This window comes from Zingiber officinale, chromosome 2A (assembly GCF_018446385.1).
Source record: "Zingiber officinale cultivar Zhangliang chromosome 2A, Zo_v1.1, whole genome shotgun sequence".
Classification (NCBI taxonomy): domain Eukaryota; kingdom Viridiplantae; phylum Streptophyta; class Magnoliopsida; order Zingiberales; family Zingiberaceae; genus Zingiber; species Zingiber officinale.
Genome location: NC_055988.1, coordinates 175,144,859 through 175,164,567, shown reverse-complemented (window position 1 = coordinate 175,164,567; position 19,709 = coordinate 175,144,859). Strand labels below are relative to the sequence as shown.

Below are 19,709 nucleotides of genomic sequence, written 5' to 3'. Positions count from 1 at the left end.
AAAAAATAAAATTTTAGTATATTAAAGGATAAATATAATGTGCATATTCAATTTACTTACCACAAATTCTTGATAATAAAAATCCTTAGTTGCAACATCTACATGTCTCCATATAGTCCCAGATATGCAGACTCTTTCCTTAAATTTTCGTGTAATATATGTGGATACTCGATGACCGTTGGGAGTAAACTTACATATAAACAATATTAAGACATAAGATATATGTTATAAATAAAGAACTTGAATTACTAATAATAAAAAAATACTTACGACTCTCCAACGACCCTAAGGACGGTGGATCCACGGAGTGGTGCTGGAAGATCTGCCATGACACCTTATATCTACAAAAACATATTACAACACATCATAATAAGTCTTTAATAACATGATAAATAAGCAACAAAACATGATTGAAGCATAACTTACTAGATGAATAATAATGCTAAAATTTAATCAATGCTGGACTTTGGAAGCATTTCCACTCAACATTAACAGTTTGTAAGTCGTCGTCGCTAGACTCTGTTAGTTCAGCAAAATCCTCACTGTTGGATTTCTCTCCATCATCTATCTCCTCGTCAGTGGCATTACCATCTACAAGTAATTGTGATGTAGATTGGAGTTGTGAATCAATCGAATGTCTCTCTACTTCGTCATTCTGAAATGCATCATGGTTTTGAGCAATAATGGTGTTCAGCATTTCTATGGTCGAACGAGACTTCAATCGACAAATAGACAACCATTCACTAGCTCTTCTTCTCTTCGTAGGATATTCAAGATAAACAACTTGACCCGCTTGTACTGCAAAAATGAAAGGTTCAAACTTATTGAACCTTCTATTTGCATTAACCTCTACTAAATTATAATTTGGATGTATTATGGTACATGGTCTTGGGGCTGGATCATACCATGAACATTTGAACAACACACACTTTTTTATCGATAATGCAGGATACTCAACCTCTATAATTTCCTCAAGTCTACCATAGTAATCAAACTCAATGTTATTGGTGTCGATAGATCCTTTAACGCAGACACCAAAATTAAAAGTTAATCTCTGTGAATCTCGTTGTGTCACATGGAATTTGAGACCATTAACATAGTAACCTGAATAGACCATTATTTAGCGAAGGGGTCCAGATGCAAGATTCAATATTCTATCATCTTGTACATTAGATATTCTGCGGTCTTTCACCTATCAAAATAGTAATGAGAAAAATTAGGACCGAACTTAATTTAATAAAGAATTATGAAAATATCTCTAACTCACATATATTTGAAACCATAATGCAAATTCGGTCTCTAACTTTTCAGCAACCTCACGTGCAGTCATTGATGGATTTTGTAGATATAATTGTTGTTCATACAAGCTTTGAAAGAAGGTAATTATAAGAAAATTAGGATATCAAGCAAATAAGTACAACGAAATAAAAGTTTGATTAGAGAAGTTAACTTACTTTATGTATGGTTTGACCTCATCACAGTTTCAGAGTATGTATGTTCTTGCAGCATGATATTCTTGTTGAGTTAACTATCTAGAAACAAATGCACCCATTGGTTTACCAGAAAATTTGAAAATAGAAAGCATCGATGGGTCTATATTCTGAGTATCATCGAAATTTTTAGGGCATTTGCGATGTCTGGTTTTAACATTATTAGCAAAATAATAAGAACAAAAAGAAGATACTTCCTCAACCAGATAGGCATTACATATTGACCCTTCAACTCTTGCTTTATTACGAACATTCTTTTTTAATTTTCTCAAAAACCTTTCAAATGGATACATCCATCTATACTGCATAGGACCAACTATTCGTGCCTCATATGGTAAATGTACCGGTAGATGTTCCATTGAATCAAAAAAACTAGGTGGAAATATGCGCTCCAACTTACAAAGTATGAGAGGAATGTCAGTCTCTAGCTGAATCATATCGACCGTCATCATACACCTTGCTGTCAAATCTCTGAAAAAAAGACTCAACTTTGTAAGTGCTTGCCAAACATTAGTGGGAGGTAAATCATGAAAAGCTATTGGAATAAGTCTTTGCATGAACACATGACAGTCATGACCCTTCATTCGAAACATCTTTAATTTGTTCATATCAACGCATCGAGCCATATTCGAAGCATGGACATCTTTAATTTTAATTCCTCACGTGATTTTGCAGTGTCCTTAGTTCTTCCAGGTACATTCATCACAGTGTTGAAGATATAATCAAAGAAATTTTTCTCAACATGCATCACATATATATTGTGCCGAATGAGTAGATACTTCCAATAAGGCAACTCCCAGAATATGCTTCTTTTCTTCCAACCACATTTGTACATCCTAACAAGATATTTATTTATCTCATCAAAATTAGACTGAGATATTGGGAAAAATTCATAACTATCTATTTGTTCAACGATTTCTTCACTAGAAGCATGGACTGCTGGGGGAGGTTTTCTGACTACAAAATTCTTTAGAAAATTTTTCTTATTTCGCCTAAAAGGGTGATCCAGTGGTAGAAATTTACGATGATTATCAAATCAAGATACCTTCTCACTGCAAGGCAATGAAAATGCATCGGACTCTGTCATGCAATGTGGGCATGCTAATTTACCAGCCGTGCTCCATCCCGACAACATTGAGTATGCTGAAAAATCACTAATCGTCCATAATAAGGCAACATGCAATGTAAAATTAGTTTTACTTGCAATATCATAAGTCACCGACCCTACATTCCATAATTCATTCAGCTCGACAATTAGAGGTTGCAAGAAAACATCTATCTTATCTTTTGGATTGGCTAGACCAGGAATAAGCACGGTAAAGAACATAAATTCATCTTTCATGCACATCCATGATGGTAAATTGTACGGTGTTAACATAAATAATTAATTGTGCTGTCCTTTCACTAGCTGTAATAGGCTTACATTTATGGGCTTAATGTTCAGAAAATCAAATTAAAATGACTGTATATTAACTAACTCAGTTAATAATTCCGATTTTTGAGTTAATTTTACCTATGCCATGTATGTTTAAAAAGTTTGTTTGTTTGTTTGTTTTTGTTTTATTTTGTTTAGTTTTTTTTGTTGATAAACACGAACCAATCTCTTAATTAAACTTGTCTCTTCATCATGTGATGAGGAGCAAGAAAAATAAAAGATAACGTTCAGAAAGTATTAAAATAGCATGCAAGTAGTCGAATCATTACGCATGAGAAATTTGACTTGCACATTAGTTTTGTGTACGTGGTAGATCATCTCATTTAATTTGCTTGCTCTCGGTTCAACTCATTTGTGATGCACATGCATTAGAAAAATAACTATTTTCAGAATTATATTGGAAGAGTTTTTAAAGACCATATCTTACTACTGGATCAGATTGACTTTTCCAATCGATCCAGCTTTGACTTTTATATTAGAAAAATAACTATTTTCAGAGTTATAGGTGGCGTCGTGTAACCGACGTAGGATTAGATAACGTCATGAAATTAGTTACAACATAATTGTGCTGTCCTTTTGCTAGCTGTAAACTGGTGCATGAATCACATATATGGCATGATGATACAATAGCTTAATTATTAATTGATGGATCTCTTAATTAATCTTATCCCTAGCTAGCTTCTCTTTAATTAGTTTTTCTTTGTCTCGGTCTAGCTCTCTTTAGTAGTATCGTATCGTCTGTCTATAAAAGAAGGAAATAATGGGGTGTCACTCATGCACGCACGCAATAATCTCTCCTCTCCTCTTCTCTCCTCTCCTCTCCTCGGCCTTCAGGTAGCTAGCGATGGCTGAGGCCAGCTTAACTTCCGCTGTAGACGTCAACTTGCTGTTCTCAAGCTAGCTACTAGCTAGCTTCTTCATTTGCTCTAATAGATTGTGTTGTTTTTATCATGAGTACTTTTTTTATCGAAAAAATAGTAACTAGAAAAAACTTCATTTTAAATTTATATAAATTGAATAGATATTTATTAAATATTTATAAATTTCTATAAATTGAAAAGAAATTTAAATTACATAGAAAGTTACGGTATCTCCCAAAATGGAACAATCTAATCACCAATTACTCTCCAGAGTCATTACCACCAATATACAACTTAGCTCAATCATTGGAGAGCCTCAAAAAAAAAGTATCTCATGGAATTCTTCTAGATGTATGGCAGAAACAAAGACAAAATTTTTTTGACAAAAAGTAAACTTTAAACTCACTTTTTGCACAAAACTATCTTCATGCATATTAGAAACTCAATTGCCAAATGAGAATTTCATTGAAGAATAAGTTATTTGACTTTTTTTTTAAAAAAAAACAAAGAATGTTACGTTTCATTCGGGCATTTATTAGAAAAAGAGTTTTTCTAAGGGTAAGCGGAATTTCTTCTCATAACGCATACATTAGTACAACGTTATGAAAATATTAAACTAGCAACTTGAATCATTATGAGATCAAAAAAGTAACAGTTGATCCAGCTTTTAGTTTGCGTGGTAGATCATCTCATTTGCTTGCTCGGTTGAATTCATTGTGATGTACAATAATCCAGCTTCACCGATTCTAGATATATAAAAGGACAATAATTGCTTATTATCTAGTCAACTTGACCTATTAGGATTTTTATATTTCTCTATTATCCACTAAGACTTTTTCCTTACCTAATATCAGTAGGACCTTTCCTTTACCTAGTTTTCACTAGGACTTTTATCTTCCTAGTCTTACTATGACTTTCTTGTTGAACTACTTATACACTTGGTCAAGCTCATTAGATCACAACACAACTTAAGTTTGAATCTTTTGTCAATATCAAATCAAATTCGATCATCTAGTGTTTCATGCACTAACACATATTTGTGCAATTTGATGAGTATATGTGAGCAATATGATAGTTGGTTGAGTGAAATGTCAAATAGGTTAGGATTGATTAGATACTTGACGATAAGGAAGTCCAACTGAGAGTTGATAAAAGAAAAAATATAAGTAGATCACAGTTGACCGGACACTTCTAATTAAAAATTTAACAGGAAGTTGACATGAAATTAAAAGAAATGTCCAAGTGAGTTATGATATATCAAACACTTGAAATGTGAAATAAAGTTCAAGTGGATCATCAAGGATCGGACACTTGATATGAGCAACGAAGCTCGAGCCGATAAAGGTTGACTGAATATTTGGTGATGAAAGAAGTCTTGATTAATTGAAATCTACCGCATACTTTACCAACCAGATACTTAGTGATGAGGAAAGTTATGATAAATTGAGATCAACTACATACTAGGAAAGACGAGTTGATAATATATCCATTTGAACCTTGAGACAACTACTGTCAAAGATATATATCTATATTTCTTGTTGATAATGGCATGTAACACAACAAGGTGGACATAGTTGATAAGAAAAGACCTAAAGATAATTAAAGAAGTCTCAAATATTAATTATGCGGAAGAGTTAGTGATGCTGATGCGTGATGAACATGCAATACAGTAATTTAAGCGATCCAGCTTCATCGATTCTATTTGGAACATAACAATAATTGACTTGATTTGCTATTATAAAATAACTATTTTCAGAATTGAAAGTTTAAAAAAATTCCACCAAATTCATGTCAAACCCTATGATAAACGGGACATATATTTTTGATCGCTCTTATGCTTTTAATTAATTAATTAATTTGGAATTGATTAATTAATTAACTTAGGTAACGTTGTGTAAGCGGCGTAGATTAGGTGACGTCGTGGAATTGTTACCTTGTCATATTTAAAGCGAATATTTGCAAGCTGTAAACGACTTGTTCGATCACATGGCATAACTTTATTAGAAAAATAGTTTTTCTAATGGTATCGACTATCATTTTCTTCTCTTAATACTAAATTTTCAGCCTGCCTGAGATATCGACTATCATTTTCTTACACTACTTACTTTATTATTATTATTAGTATTACGTCATGCTTAGTTTCTTCTCATGACATATACCTTTAGTTGTCATCATGCATACGAAGAGGGACAAGAAGGATTAAAGATAACGTTATGAAAGTATTAAAACCATGCAACTTGAATCATACATTATGCCGCTCGAGTATCCGAGAGACGCCCAACATATCAAATTATCTATCTATATTTCCGAATTGAGCAAGCTTCATCGATTCTATATAAAATAGAATAATTTAATTGATAGAGATTCATCGATTCTATATGAAATATTGACACTAGTTGGCTTGATTCGCCATTAAAAAAATAACTATTTTCTGAATTTGAAGCTTAATTAAAGTGATCGTGGTGGTGGATCAGATTGAGTTTTTGAGTATCTATCCAGACAATCCAATTGATCCATCTCTTCTTTTAATATCAAATTTTCAGCATGTCATTTAATGATATCCACTATCATTTCCTTATAGTATTTATTTTATCATTTCCTAAAAACTCATCAAAAAAATTTAAGCTCAAGAAATTTAATTTTAATAAATTCTCTGAAATAATATTTTTACTCGTGGGGATAAAATCGAATCGGATAACCCCTATCATAAACGGGACATTTTTGAAATTCAACAAATATGTAGCTGTAAACTGGTGCGATCACATGGCATGATGGTACGAGTGTGGTGGATGCAATAGTCATGCATTTATGGGCTTAATGTTCAGAAAATCAAATTAAAATGACTGTACATTAACTCAATTAATAATTCCGATTTTTGAGTAAATTTTACCTATGTATCTTTAAAAAGTTTGTTTGTTTGTTTTTGTTTTGTTTTGTTTTTTCGTTGATAAACACGAACCAATCTCTTAATTAAACTTGTCTCTTCATCATGTGAAGAGGAACAAGAAGAATAAAAGATAACGTTATGAAAGTATTAAAATAGCATGCAACTACTCGAATCATTATGAGAAATTTGACTTGCACATTACAATAATTAATTAAGTTGATCCATCTGGACAGCTTGTAGCTAGTAGTTTTATGTAAGTGGTATATCATCTCATTTGCTTGCTCTCCCTTCAACTCATTTGTGATGCACATGCATTAGAAAAATAACTATTTTCAGAATTATATTGGAAGAGTTTTTAAAGATATATCTTTGATTCTGTCCGGTCTGAAATATGAGTCAAATGAAGGTCGGATGAGCTATTACTAGTATTGACGGAGAGACGAGTACTGGGACACCTTTTTCGTATGCACCCACAAGAACGGCCCTTGACGTAGTGATGACGGACGATGATGACTGAGCCGACAGTACTTGACCTCTGTGCACACTCAGACAAGCATACGGAACGTTAGAGGCCAGAAGTCAGGGGATAAATCCCCGGAGCAGGTCCTCCGACGCTCAAGTCAGGTACTTTTTCCTCAGAAGAACAGTGTTCGAAGGAGAAAAAAAAGTAGAAGACAAGTGCGGATATGTGAGAGAGCGTACCCGCGTAAGAGAGAGGACCTTCCTTTTTTATGACAGTGCGTACCTTTAGAATATGACAGATGTTAGGGAATGTCGGGTGTCAGGACCTATCGGGTGATGGAGGACGTGTGGCGTCATTCTGTGGATTGGAAGAAGGTTCCATTCGCAGATTACCACAGACCCTTGGAATATTCCCTGATATACAGCAGTTATTCTCTGACAGGTGGTTACAATTCCCTAACCTTGTTGTCGTGTAGCACCTTCTGTCATGCACGAGTATGAATAGGGCAGCTCAGGATGATCTGTTAAAGTTTGATATGAAGGCTTGATGAAAGGACGAGATATGACGAGAGCCTTATCTTTCCCGTTGGATTTGATCCAGACCCGATCGGGAGTACTAGGTCTGTATATGTAGTATGGGCTGAGGAAACCCGACCGGTAAGAGCAAGTCGGGCATTACCCCGATTGCACACCCTGTCTCAGACCTGGGTGTCTCAGATCTAGGGCCCTACCTGTGAGAACCCCACCGAGAACCATGTCACCAATGTCATCAGAGGGTTCTACCTCTTCTCTCCCTAACTGCTGACTACCACGTCGTCTTGACTTCTAACTGCCACATCCCCTTGACTTCTGACTGCCATGTCTCATTGACTTCCGACTACCACATCCCCTTGACTTCCGACTGTCATATCCCCTTGACTTCTGACTATTACGTCTCCTTGACTTCTGACTGTCACGTCTCTTTGACTTCTGATTATCATGCCCCCTTGACTTCTGACTGTCACATCCCCTTGACTTCTGACTGTCACGTCCCCTTGACTTTTGACTGACTTCTGACTATCACATCCCCTTGACTTCTGACTGACTTCTGACTGTCACATCCCCTTGACTTCTGACTGCCCAGCTTTATCGGATCCCACCATTATACACCGTATCACAAGTCTCCCCCCAAGTCTAGTCGAAGGAGGCTCAGGTCTGACTGACTAGACTCAGACCCTGATTTCATTTATCTCGCCATTATGTCTTTAAATGCTGCTCCCTTTTCCCAGATCCTTGGTTGTGTAACCCATTTAATCACCCAATTAGCCTCGAGGGAAGGGCCTCACCAACCCTTCGCAGAAGCCGACTCTTCACATCTTCCTTTATAAAAGGGGCTAACTCCCCTTATACCCTTGTACTTTCCTTACTGACTTCTCCTGACCATGGAATCTATCCCTAAGTCTGATAAGATATCTCTCCTACGCCAACAACTAGCCCATCTGAATCAATTACTTGCCCAAAAGGATATTGCTTTAGTTGAGATGATGCAAGACATGGATCTTCAGATTTCCCTCTATCGAGAAATTGAAGAACTTTGGTTAGCTGCAAAATCTCGGGCCCAGACTGAAGTAGCATTGAAACAGAAGACTTACTTGGATCTGTAGAGCCAGGTCAAGTTCCTGATCTATTTGAAAGAGAAGCACTCCGCTTCTGTAGCCCTTTTCAAGAAGATAACCGACTTAAAGATGAAATCATTGCTCAGAAACGTCGCATTATTCAGTGCACCAATGCAGAACTAGCTCAAGCACGAGCTTATCTGGAGCGGGCAGGTTTAGCAAAGCACTTCTACCCGAGGTGCCAACCAACAACTGATACTAGAAGAAATCTCTGACCACTTAGATGTCTCTAGTAAAAATAAGATTTTGAGGGGTGTCTCCTGTAATTTATCAAATAATGCAAATCTGATTGGGTTTCTTTTTTTTTGTTCTTCCCTGACACCTTCTTACTTTATGCAGACCTGAGGGGGTTAGTGAAAGCCTTGCTTGTTGATAACCCGCTCGAGAGCGAAAGTGTAGAAAGCTGACCTATGAGCTGTTAAATGTGAAAGTATGCTCGCGTTGGGGCGAGAGTCTGGTATCTAGACCGACAGGTCATTGGGCGTGAGAGCATGCTCACTTATAACTCGCGCTGTGGCGAGAGTCTGGAGGCGTGAGAGCATGCTCACTTATAACTCACACTAGGCGAGAGTTAGGAATCCCGACCGAGAGGTTGTTGGTTATGAGAGCAAGTTCACTTATAACTCGCGCTGGGGCAAGAGTCTGGAGGCGTGAGAGCATGCTTACTTATAACTTACTCTGTGGGGAGAGTCTGGAATCCCGACCGAGAGGTCGTTGGTCGTGAGAGCAAGCTCACTTATAACTTGCGTTGGGGCGAGAGTCTGGAGGTTTGAGAGCATGCTCACTTATAACTTGCGCTGGGACGAGAGTCTGGAATCCCGATCGAGAGGTCATTGGTCGTGAAAGCAAGCTCACTTATAACTTGCGCTAGGGTAAGAGTCTGGAGGTGTGAGAGCATGCTCACTTATAACTCGCGCTGGGGCGAGAGTCTGGAATCCCGACCGAGAGGTCATTGGTCGTGAGAGCAAGATCACTTATAACTCGCGCTGAGGTGAGAGTCTGTAGGCGTGAGAGCATGCTCACTTATAACTCGCACTAGGGCGAAAGTCTAAAGGCGTGAGTGTATGCTCACTTATAACTGGCGCCGGGGAGAGAGTCTGGAATCGCAACTGAGAGATCGTTAGTCGTGAGAATAAGCTCACTTATAACTCGCTGATGAGTGTAGATATTATGATCATTTATGCATGTTTTAACGCACATTCACTTGCTTTATTTGTATATATTCTTCGCACGATCATCTCTCCTATTGTTTATTTAGTATTAATTACTCTTCTGTTGGAGATTTACTCTTTATTTGGTTTTGTATTGACAGAGATAACTTTTGAAGCAAAAATGGTAATTGTCAACACATCGGAGCAAAAGTAGAAGACCACTTAACTTCGGTCGTGCAACCCTGCATAGCCGTGTGGCCATTCCTAAGAGAGAACAGCACACAACCATGCGACCTCGCACGACCGTGCCTCACGACCAGAGTCGAAGGAAGACATGACCGTGTGGATCTCGTACGGTCGTGCCACTCTACCTGAAGAAGGGTAGGAGTTGGCCGTGCGGATCTCGCATGGCCGTGGCACGGGCCGTGCGGCGCCCGTGCCCTAGCCTATAAAAGGGCTCTTAACCCTTCCCCTTGAGAGGAGGTGAGCCAAAAAAGAGAGACACACCTTGGTGTCGTTCCACGCTGTCCCGGACCTCCGTTCGATGATTCGAGATCACCTCCATCATCGCATCAACTCCAGAAGCAAAGGATTTGATCTGGAGATCACTCGACGTCATTGAATAAGCATCTATATTCCTTCTCTCTTCTAGTCTGGGGATTGAATGTTTAATTATACTATATCTTTGGATTTTTCCCTGCGTCTATGGAGTAGATTCTTTGTTCTAGGATCAGGGAGTAGTTGTGGATAGGTTATAATATAAGATTCATGCTTATGCTTTTACTCATTGAATGATTTCGTTTGTCTTGTTTCTATTTGATATGCATGAGACTTGTTTGCTTTAGATTACCATGTCATATTAATTGATTGTGCTGGGATTGCTAATTTCGTAAAGAGAGGATTTTAGATCGTATACCCGAGGGGCCCTAGTGATAGGGTTAACCCGTTCACGGACATCTGGGACACTCCCTCAAAAGGAGAGGTAATTCCTCCACAAGGAAGTAAGAAACCAAACCAAACCCCTATCTCTATCCTTAATGATACCGATCAGGTTTGCATTCTTGTGATCTACCGAGGCGCCCTAGTGATAGGGGTTAACCGTAACAGGATTTCACAGGGATCTTTTTTGTTTAGTGCTTAAGGGTAGTAGCTACAACTTCAAACGAGTACATGTTGATTGACAATGAGGAAATGATAGAGCATGATACATTAGTTACCACCACAATGAAACGAACTTCTAGAGCTCTTCCCAAACCAAGTAAAACTCTCTCTCTTCCTCACCAGTTCTCACATCTACTTTCCAAGTTCTTTTCTTCTCAAGAAACAATTCACTTACAATTATCGGTAGTTTAGCTAATTCTACGTGAACAATCGCTAGTGTTTATAACCAATCCTCATGGGATCGATAATCTTTTATTACTGACGACGTATTCGTGCACTTGCGGAAGCATAACACTCGCGCGGGGGCGAGAGTCTGGAGGCGTGAGAGTATGCTCACTTATAACTCGTGCTGGTGTGAGAATCTGGAGACGTGAGAGCATGGTCACTTATAACTCGCGCTGGGGCAAGAGTTTGGAGGCCTGAGAGCATGCTCACTTATAACTCGTGCTGGAGCAAGAGTTTAGAATCCTGACAGAGAGGTCGTTGGTCATGAGAGAAAGCTCACTTATAACTCATGCGGGGGCGAGAGTCTGGAGGCTTGAGAGCATGTTCACTTATAACTCGCGCTGGGGCGAGAGTCTGGAATCCCGATCGAGAGGTCGTTGGTCGTTAGAACATGCTCATTTATAACTCGCGCTAGGATGAGAGTCTGGAGGTGTGAGAGTATGCTCACTTATAACTCGCGATGGGTCTAGAGTCTGGAATCTCGACTAAAGGGTGATCTGGAGACTTGACCAGGAAGCGATTTGGAGGCCTGACCAGGAGTTGATCTTGAGGTTTGACGAGGTAGCGATCTGGAGACCTGACCAGGAAGCAATCTAGAGGACTAACCAAGAAGTGATCTGGAGGCCCGACCAGGAAGCGATCTGGAGGTCTGACCAAGAAGTGATATGGAGACTTGACCAAAAACTGATCTGGAGACCTGACCAGGAAGTGATCTAGAGGTCTGATCAGGAAGTGATCTGGAGACCTGACCAAGAAGTGATCTAGAGGTCTGACCAGGTAGTGATCTGGAGACCTGACCAGGAAGTGATCTGGAGGTCTTACCAGGAAGCGATCTAGAGACCTAACCAGGAAGTGATCTGGAGGTCTGACTAGGAAGTGATCTGGAGACTTGACCAGGAAGCGATCTGGAGGTTTGATCAGGAAGTAATCTGGAGACCTGACCAGGAAACGATCTGGAGGCCTGACCAGGAAGCGATCTAGAGGCCTGATTATGAAATGATCTAGAGATCTGACCAGGAAGCAGTTTGGATGAGCAGCATTTGTGGCTTGAAGGGATTGTGCTTCGGTATTTGGCCTAATGCTCTTGCGACCACAAAGTGCAATACATAAGGCTTTAGTCAAATTTAAATCTTACTTTGATTTCTAGGAGGAGAAAGGCGTTGAATTTTGATCAACACTTCCCACCATCTTCTTCTTCATTTCCTGATGTCGCAGCATCCCCCCCCCCCCCCAAATGATTTTTCTATCACTTCCATCATAAATGCCCTTTCATAGGGAGATGACACGTGCCCCACGAACTTTACTCGTTATAATGTATGACTCACACTTTTTGCACGCGACCCCAAATCGCTTCTGCTTCTCGATCTGACAGCTAACATGTACTATTCTATTTCAGTTGTCCGAGTCGCTTCCCGATGTTCCTAAGGGTTTTAATTTAAAAACCCTAAATGCTATCCATCATTGTTCCTTATCGCTTTTTCTTCCTTCGACCTTTTTTTCTCTTCTGGCTTTCACTTGCTTGCCCTCTTCTTCGTGCCTCTCCTCTGTAAGTACTCTTCCTTCTTCATCTTCCACTCCTTCTTTCGTTCCTTTAATGGCCGGCGAGATGAAAGTACCCTGGTATGCGTACTTCCATTCCGACTTGAATAGGAGTGATCTTAAGTCGATTCAGTCGAGTTTGCAACTTTCCGAAGCCTACAAGCTCCGTCCTCCGGGGCCTGATGACCATCCTTCTTCTCCCCTGCTAGTTTTATGACCTTTTTTAAAGATCAGCTCCTTTGCGGTCTTCGCTTCCCTGTCCATCTGCTCTTTTCTTCTGTGAGCAGGTACTTTGGCATTCCACTATCCAAATTCTCCCCCAGCGCCTTCCACGCTATGTGTGGAATGATGATCCTCTGTCGCTTGTATCAAATCCCCTGACTCCGTAGTTTTTCCACCATTTTTATACCCTCAAACGCTTGGAACCCGGTGTCTTTATAGTGTAATCCTGGACTGGGTACAAGTTTTTCGAGGGAATGCCTTCTTCCAACAAGGATTGGAAGTCTAGATTCTTTTATGTCCAATTGCCTGAGTCAGCGTCCTGGCCTGTTAAGTGGTGTTACACCCTTTCGACTCTCTCCGAGCTGCATGACCACCAGCATTAGTCAGATTGCCTCATAGCTTCAGAGAAACTGGAGGGAGTGCAGCTTTGACTTTCCTTGATATTGCGAGAGAGTGTGCTATACACTTTCGGACTTAACCCTATCCGGACGCTTATAGGCGATTCTTTTGGTAAGATCTAATGTCTACCCTTCCAAGTCTTTGCTAACTGAGATACCTTCTTTTTATTTTGCAGAAGCTGCCATGTTTCGCACTTATGCCCTCGACTCTTCTAAGTTGCTAAGTGATATTATGAAAAAGCGGGGCCAAGAGATTTTGGCGGCCCAAGAGGTTCCTCCTACCCCCCAGGCCAGCGCCTCCGCGGAGGTTTCTTTGTAACAATTTGGGGATCTTGAGACTCTTGGAACTAAATCCCTTCCCACTGAGGTGACCGCTAGTGAGAGGGCTCCCTCTCAGGCCCCCTAGCAACGTTTGCACCTACAGTGCAAGAGGAAGCGAGTTATCCCATCAGTCCAAGCTTCTCCATCAAGGCCTCCCCTCTCACAAGCCTCCTCCAAGGCTAAAATCCCTGCCAGGGTGACTCCTTCTTCGGTAACAGAGGTTGTGACTTCTTCTCCTGTTCCTGTCTTTGTCCTAGAGCAGACCAACTCTCGAGCGGGAGACCAACTCGGGGACTCCGCAACCCCCTCTCTTACACTCTCTGCTCCAACTTCGGCACCTGCTTCTTCTTCCCGCCCCAAGGAGCGCCTCAAGAGTAAGTATGTCTTCACCTCCTCCTTCCAGCTGTCGTCTATATAAGTGTTGGGTTCTATTCCTCCTACCAGCGCCTCCCTCGACCGTGGTCAAGTGCAGCTCCACGGAGCCCTGGCCGACTTTTGGGAAATCATTGCTGAACAAATTTTGAAAGACCTGCAACTGAAGTTAGCTGACCTATTCTCACAACGGCTAGTATCAATAAATTTTTTCTTTCTTTTGTTTATATCCTTGAGATCATGTTAATGTTAATCCTCCCATGCTATTGACAGAGCTGTACCCTTGAGATTGACTTTGCCAAACGCTCCAGCTTGTGTACAGCTCACCTCATATCATAGAATGATTAATCTTTTGTTTGACTTTTGTATTTCTCAATCCAATAATACTTTTGCATATCTCATCACGTGTACGGTAATTATTAATTGATGGATCTCTTAATTAATCTTATCCCTAGCTTCTCTTTAATTAGTTTTTCTTTATCTCGGTCTAGCTCTTCAGTAGTATCGTCTGATGTCTATATAAGAAGGAAATGGGGTGTCACTCCTGCACGCAATAATCTCTTCTCTCCTCTCCTCTCCTCGGCCTTTTCAATCCTCGATCGATCGGCCTGCAGTAGCTAGCTAGCCATGGCTGAAGCCAGCTTAACTTCCGCTGTAGACGTCAACGAGTTATGCAAATCCAGCGAGCAGAAGATCCGTGAGAGTCTATATTACATGCCTTTCTTTTCTTAGATATATTACTATTAATGACAATATAATCTACATTCTGATATATCCATTTTTAATTATTAGCTCTTAAGGTTGGGCCATGGGGAGGCTGCGGGGATACCAGCTTTGACATACTTGGTCCGCCTACCTCCCAAATTATAAAGATCCTAGTCAAGACAGGAGCCGTCGTCGACAGTTTGGTGATCTCCTATGTTATTGACAACGAAGTCCAATCATACCGAGCAGGCGGCACTGGCGGTGTTGAAGCCCACGAGGTACGTACGTCCAACATCAATCTATTTAGTTATCTGTATGTATAAATATACATGCATGTAGTAGCTTATAAATTAACTATAGATCATATCAATTGATGTTGCAGTTTGAACTAGGCCGAGGTGAATATATCAACAAAATCTTTGGGTCCATCAATGATTATAACGGCGAAACTTGTATCGCTAAGCTCGGATTTAAAACCAACTTGGGGAAGCAACATGGGCCTTTTGGGGCAGGAGGTGGCAAGGAGTTCATTGTTCCAGTTGTTAACGGTCGAATTGTTGGATTCTTTGGCCAGTACACCAATTATATAAATGCCATCGGAGTCTCTGCTGTCTTACTCTCCTCTCTTAATTAATTGGCTATCTGATCATCCATTCTGGCTTGCCTTCTTCGCTTTGCTACTACTGTTTTAAATAAATTATATTTGGTATGTTCGGTGTTTTAAAATAAAATGGATGATGATCAGTCAGTTAACTTTATGTATGTTTAATTTGCTGTTCTCAAGCTAGCTACTAGCTAGCTTCTTCATTTGCTCTAATAAATTGTGTTGTTTTTCTCATCAGTTTTAATTCCATTTTTTTTTATCGTCAGTTTAATTAATTTTCATTTGATCTAACACAACTAAGGATCTAATTTATTCCAATATATTTTGCTTACATCAAGAAAATGTAATTATGTAAATGCGGAAGGAAATGGAAGGATGGATGACAATAATGTAAGAAAATAAATTTGACACGAAATTATAAATAATTATATATATATATATATAATAATAATTTGTCATAAAAAAACTTTTTTATAAAAAAAATAATAAGCAAAAAAAATCATTTTAAATTTATATAAATTGAATAGATATTTATAAATTTGTATTGATTGAGAGAGAAGACTCTTATCGTCAAATTAAACGACATCAATTACTCTCCAGAGTCATTACCATCAACATATAACTTATGTGGCAAAAGGTGATTCGCTCATCCTCAGTGTCCTGGTCAACCCGTCCCTAGATCAACACGGAGGAGGTAAATCACGGGTGGCTACTAGCCATTAGTGCAAATGACCAAGACATGGAGGAAGTTATGCTCGATCACGTCGAGTTTCAATTCCAATACCTCATGTAGTAATATCTCATGTCTTAATCATCGCACCGTCCCAAGAAGACTTACCAACATATAACTTTGCTTAATCATTGGAGAGTCCTGATGGCAGAAACAAGGACAAAAATTTTACTGAACGTAAGAAACTTGTGAGCAGGGGCGGATGTACCGGGGGGGCCCCCCTTGCCGGCAGACCAAAAAAAAAAAATCGGAGTGCTTCACCGTGGCGTAGAAAAAATTGCAATCAAAGCAGCCAGCAGGAGACGGGGAAAACGAAGAGACGAAGAAGAACAGTTCAGTTCATTTGATTAATTGTGGACCACGTGTCCAGTTTGACACAATCACATATTCACGTGTCCACTTTGTCATATTTCCATTCCATATATAATTTATATAAAGGTTTATTTTTATATTTATTTAATTGTTTTTATCTCTCCTCCTCTGTTTGTTTTGTTTCCGCCGCCGCTCACCCTTTATCTCTTCATATTTTTATTTTCCATTCCACTTTAACCTTGTGATCTTGGTCTTGCCCTTTGTTTCTTCTCGCTGCCGATCACCAACCAAAACGGCAAAGCCGGAAAGTCCTACGCCAAAGGTTTTTTTTTCCTCTCTTCCGAGTTCCGGTCAAAGCGGCAAAGCGCCAAAGCTCAAAGGTGAAGTCTTCAGCGGTTCAGCCTTCAGGTAAGTGGATTTTATTTTTTTTTATACCTGAATTTTATTTTATTTTTTTAATAATTATTTGATTATTTCTTGATTATCATGTATGATACAATTAATAATTTAAAATTTTAATTGTTTAAATATTTAGTTGCTTTTTATCACCTCTCTTGTTAAATGGTTCACATTATTTTATGTTGATAATTTTTTCCCATACATTATTATTTGTAGAAAATGTTGAGATATTTTGCAAAGAGACCTAGGAGTTCAATTGAATCGTCTAGTGTTCCGGATGAAGAGTCTACTCCTGCACCACAACCACCACCACCTCCTCCTCCACAAATTTTATTTGAAAATATTGAAAATCTGAGTAATGAGTAGAAATTGTTGCTGATCCTGGTTTACGAAAATTGATTGAAGAGTATGATGTTGGTGCTAGAGATCGTATTCGAAAAGAATATGTTGCTATACGCCCTTGTCAACCTCGAGGCCATAATTTTCCAAGAAAAAAAATGGGTAAAGATAATAGATGTTTCAGAGAGGTTTGGTTTAAAGACCGTGATTGGTTGGAGTATAGTGTTTCAAAGGATGCAGCCTTTTGTTTCTGGTGTTATCTTTTTAGACCTAGTAATATAGGGTTTGGAGGAGATGATGTGTTTACGAGATCTGGTTTCATAAATTGGAAAAAAGCAATTGAAAAATTCAATGAGCATGTAGGTGGAGTTGGTAGTGCACACAATGAGGCAAGGATACAGTTTGAGGGTTTCAAGAATCAAAGACAAAGTGTGGAGTATTCATTTTCATCGGGGAAACATGAGCTTGAAGTTGCTTATCGCAAACGCTTGACTTCCATTTTAAAAGTAATTCGATTTTTGTTGTTACAAGGATTACCTTTTCAGGGACATGATGAGTCTTCGACATCATCCAATAGAGGAAATTTTTTAGAATTGCTCAAATGGTATAGTTCAGAGTGTCCAGAAGTTGCGGCAGTTGTTGGAATGAATGCACCTGGAAATAATCAAATGATTGCCCCAAAAATTCAAAAGCAATTGGTGAATGCTTGTGCAGTTGAGACCACAAATGCTATTCTAGCTGATCTTGGAGATAGATGGTTCACTTTACTACTTGATGAGGCTCGTGACTGTTCAGTGAAAGAGCAAATGGCAGTTGTTATTAGATATGTGAACAAGCATGGAGAGGTGATTGAACGATTTATGGCTGTAGTTCATGTTGCAACAACTACAGCTGCTTGTTTGAAGGAGGCAATCGACTCTTTATTTGCTAAGTATGGTTTATCAGTGGCGAGATTGAGGGGTCAAGGATATGATGGTGCTTCAAATATGTCTGGAGAATTTAATGGCTTAAAGTCACTGATAATGAAAGAAAATCCGTATGCATTATATGTTCATTGTTTTGCTCATCAACTCCAGCTAGTGGTTGTAGCCGTTGCTCAAGCAAATCAATATGTTTGTGATTTCATGTGGATTGTTGGTTCGATTGTGAACACATCTGCATCATCTTGCAAAAGGGCCGACAAACTTCGACAACTTGAACATGATAGAAAAGTTAAACTTCTTGAAAGAGGAGAGATTAGTTCTGGTAGAGGACTAAACCAAGAAACTAGTCTAGCTAGACCTGGAGATACACGATGGGGGTCTCATCATTCAACTTTATGTCGTATTGAACAAATGTGGCCATCTGTTATAGAGGTTCTTCAAAATTTGATTGATGATGGTGATCGTTCTTCTAAGGGTTTAAGTAGAACTTTGGTTGAAAGAATGGAGAGGTATGAATTTGTGTTTATTCTACTATTGATGAAACGTATATTGGCAATCACAAATCATTTGTCAACCGTTCTATAAGAGAAAGATCAAAATATTGTGAACGTGATGCGTTTGATCAATAATGTGAAATGCAAATTGCAAAAGTTGAGAGATTGATCTGGATGGGATATTTTACTTGAGGATGTGAAGAAGTTTTGTAACACTCATTCCATTGAAATAATTAATATGACAGATAACATCAACAACCGTAGTCGTTTGAAGAGAGATGAAAAAAATGTTAATTTTTATCACTACTACCATGTTGAAATCTTTTCTGAGGTAACTTCATAATTCTTTTTTTGTTTACCGTCAATTAAATTCTTTTAAACATTAACATATTTATTAATTTTTACTTTTGTTGTTTGATTTTTAAATTGTAGGTTATCGATATTATTCTACAGGAGATGGATAGTCGTTTCTCTAAAACAACTACAGATTTGTTGATTTATATGTCATGATCCTAGAAACTCGTTCTCTAGATTTGATGTACAGAAGTTAGTGTGCCTGGCTCATTTTTATGAGGATGATTTTTCTTGGAATGAGCGTATGTTGGTTGAACAAGAGCTTGAAACATATATTGATGACGTCAGATCAGATGAACGGTTTGAAGGCATTTCAGATTTGGGAGCTCTTGCAAAGAAAATGATTGAAACAATGAAGAACCGTGTGTTTCCTTTGGTTTATCGGATGATTGAGCTAGCCTTACTTCTTCCAGTTGCTACTGCAACTGTTGAAAGAGTGTTTTCGGCAATGAATATTGTCAAAACAGATTTGCGAAACAGGATTGGAGATGAATGGATGAATGATAGTTTGGTAGTATATATCGAGAAAGATGTTTTTAATACTGTCGACAATGAGCCAATTTTACAGCGTTTTCAGAACATGGAGTCTCGAAGAATGCAATTGTCACGTATTCGTTAGTAGGTTGCTTTAAAATTTTAATATTATTGTACTAGTTTCTTTTCATAATATT

General features: G+C 38.8%; 2 protein-coding genes across 2 annotated transcripts; both read left to right on the top strand.

Moving 5' to 3' along the window:
- The first annotated feature begins 14,712 nt into the window (after positions 1–14,712).
- Positions 14,713–15,724, top strand: LOC122040312 (horcolin-like). The gene is made up of 3 exons (XM_042599637.1): positions 14,713–14,875; positions 14,971–15,161; positions 15,266–15,724. The coding sequence occupies exons 1-3, from the start codon at positions 14,806–14,808 to the stop codon at positions 15,515–15,517; spliced, it is 513 nt and encodes a 170-aa protein (XP_042455571.1). The 5' UTR covers positions 14,713–14,805; the 3' UTR covers positions 15,518–15,724.
- Positions 15,725–17,911: 2,187 nt separating this feature from the next.
- Positions 17,912–19,657, top strand: LOC122044297 (zinc finger MYM-type protein 1-like). Its single transcript, XM_042604807.1, has 2 exons — positions 17,912–18,699; positions 19,216–19,657. The coding sequence occupies exons 1-2, from the start codon at positions 17,912–17,914 to the stop codon at positions 19,655–19,657; spliced, it is 1,230 nt and encodes a 409-aa protein (XP_042460741.1).
- The last annotated feature ends 52 nt before the right edge of the window (positions 19,658–19,709 follow it).

Bases quoted from the DNA above. Each gene is read 5' to 3' on its own strand.
- LOC122040312 (XM_042599637.1), top strand. From the start codon at position 14,806: ATGGCTGAAGCCAGCTTAACTTCCGCTGTAGACGTCAACGAGTTATGC. The intron at 14,876-14,970 runs GTGAGAGTCTAT...TTTAATTATTAG, and splicing joins ATCCAGCGAGCAGAAGATCC to CTCTTAAGGTTGGGCCATGG. The intron at 15,162-15,265 runs GTACGTACGTCC...TTGATGTTGCAG, and splicing joins GCGGTGTTGAAGCCCACGAG to TTTGAACTAGGCCGAGGTGA.
- LOC122044297 (XM_042604807.1), top strand. From the start codon at position 17,912: ATGAATGCACCTGGAAATAATCAAATGATTGCCCCAAAAATTCAAAAG. The intron at 18,700-19,215 runs GTATGAATTTGT...CTCGTTCTCTAG, and splicing joins TTGGTTGAAAGAATGGAGAG to ATTTGATGTACAGAAGTTAG.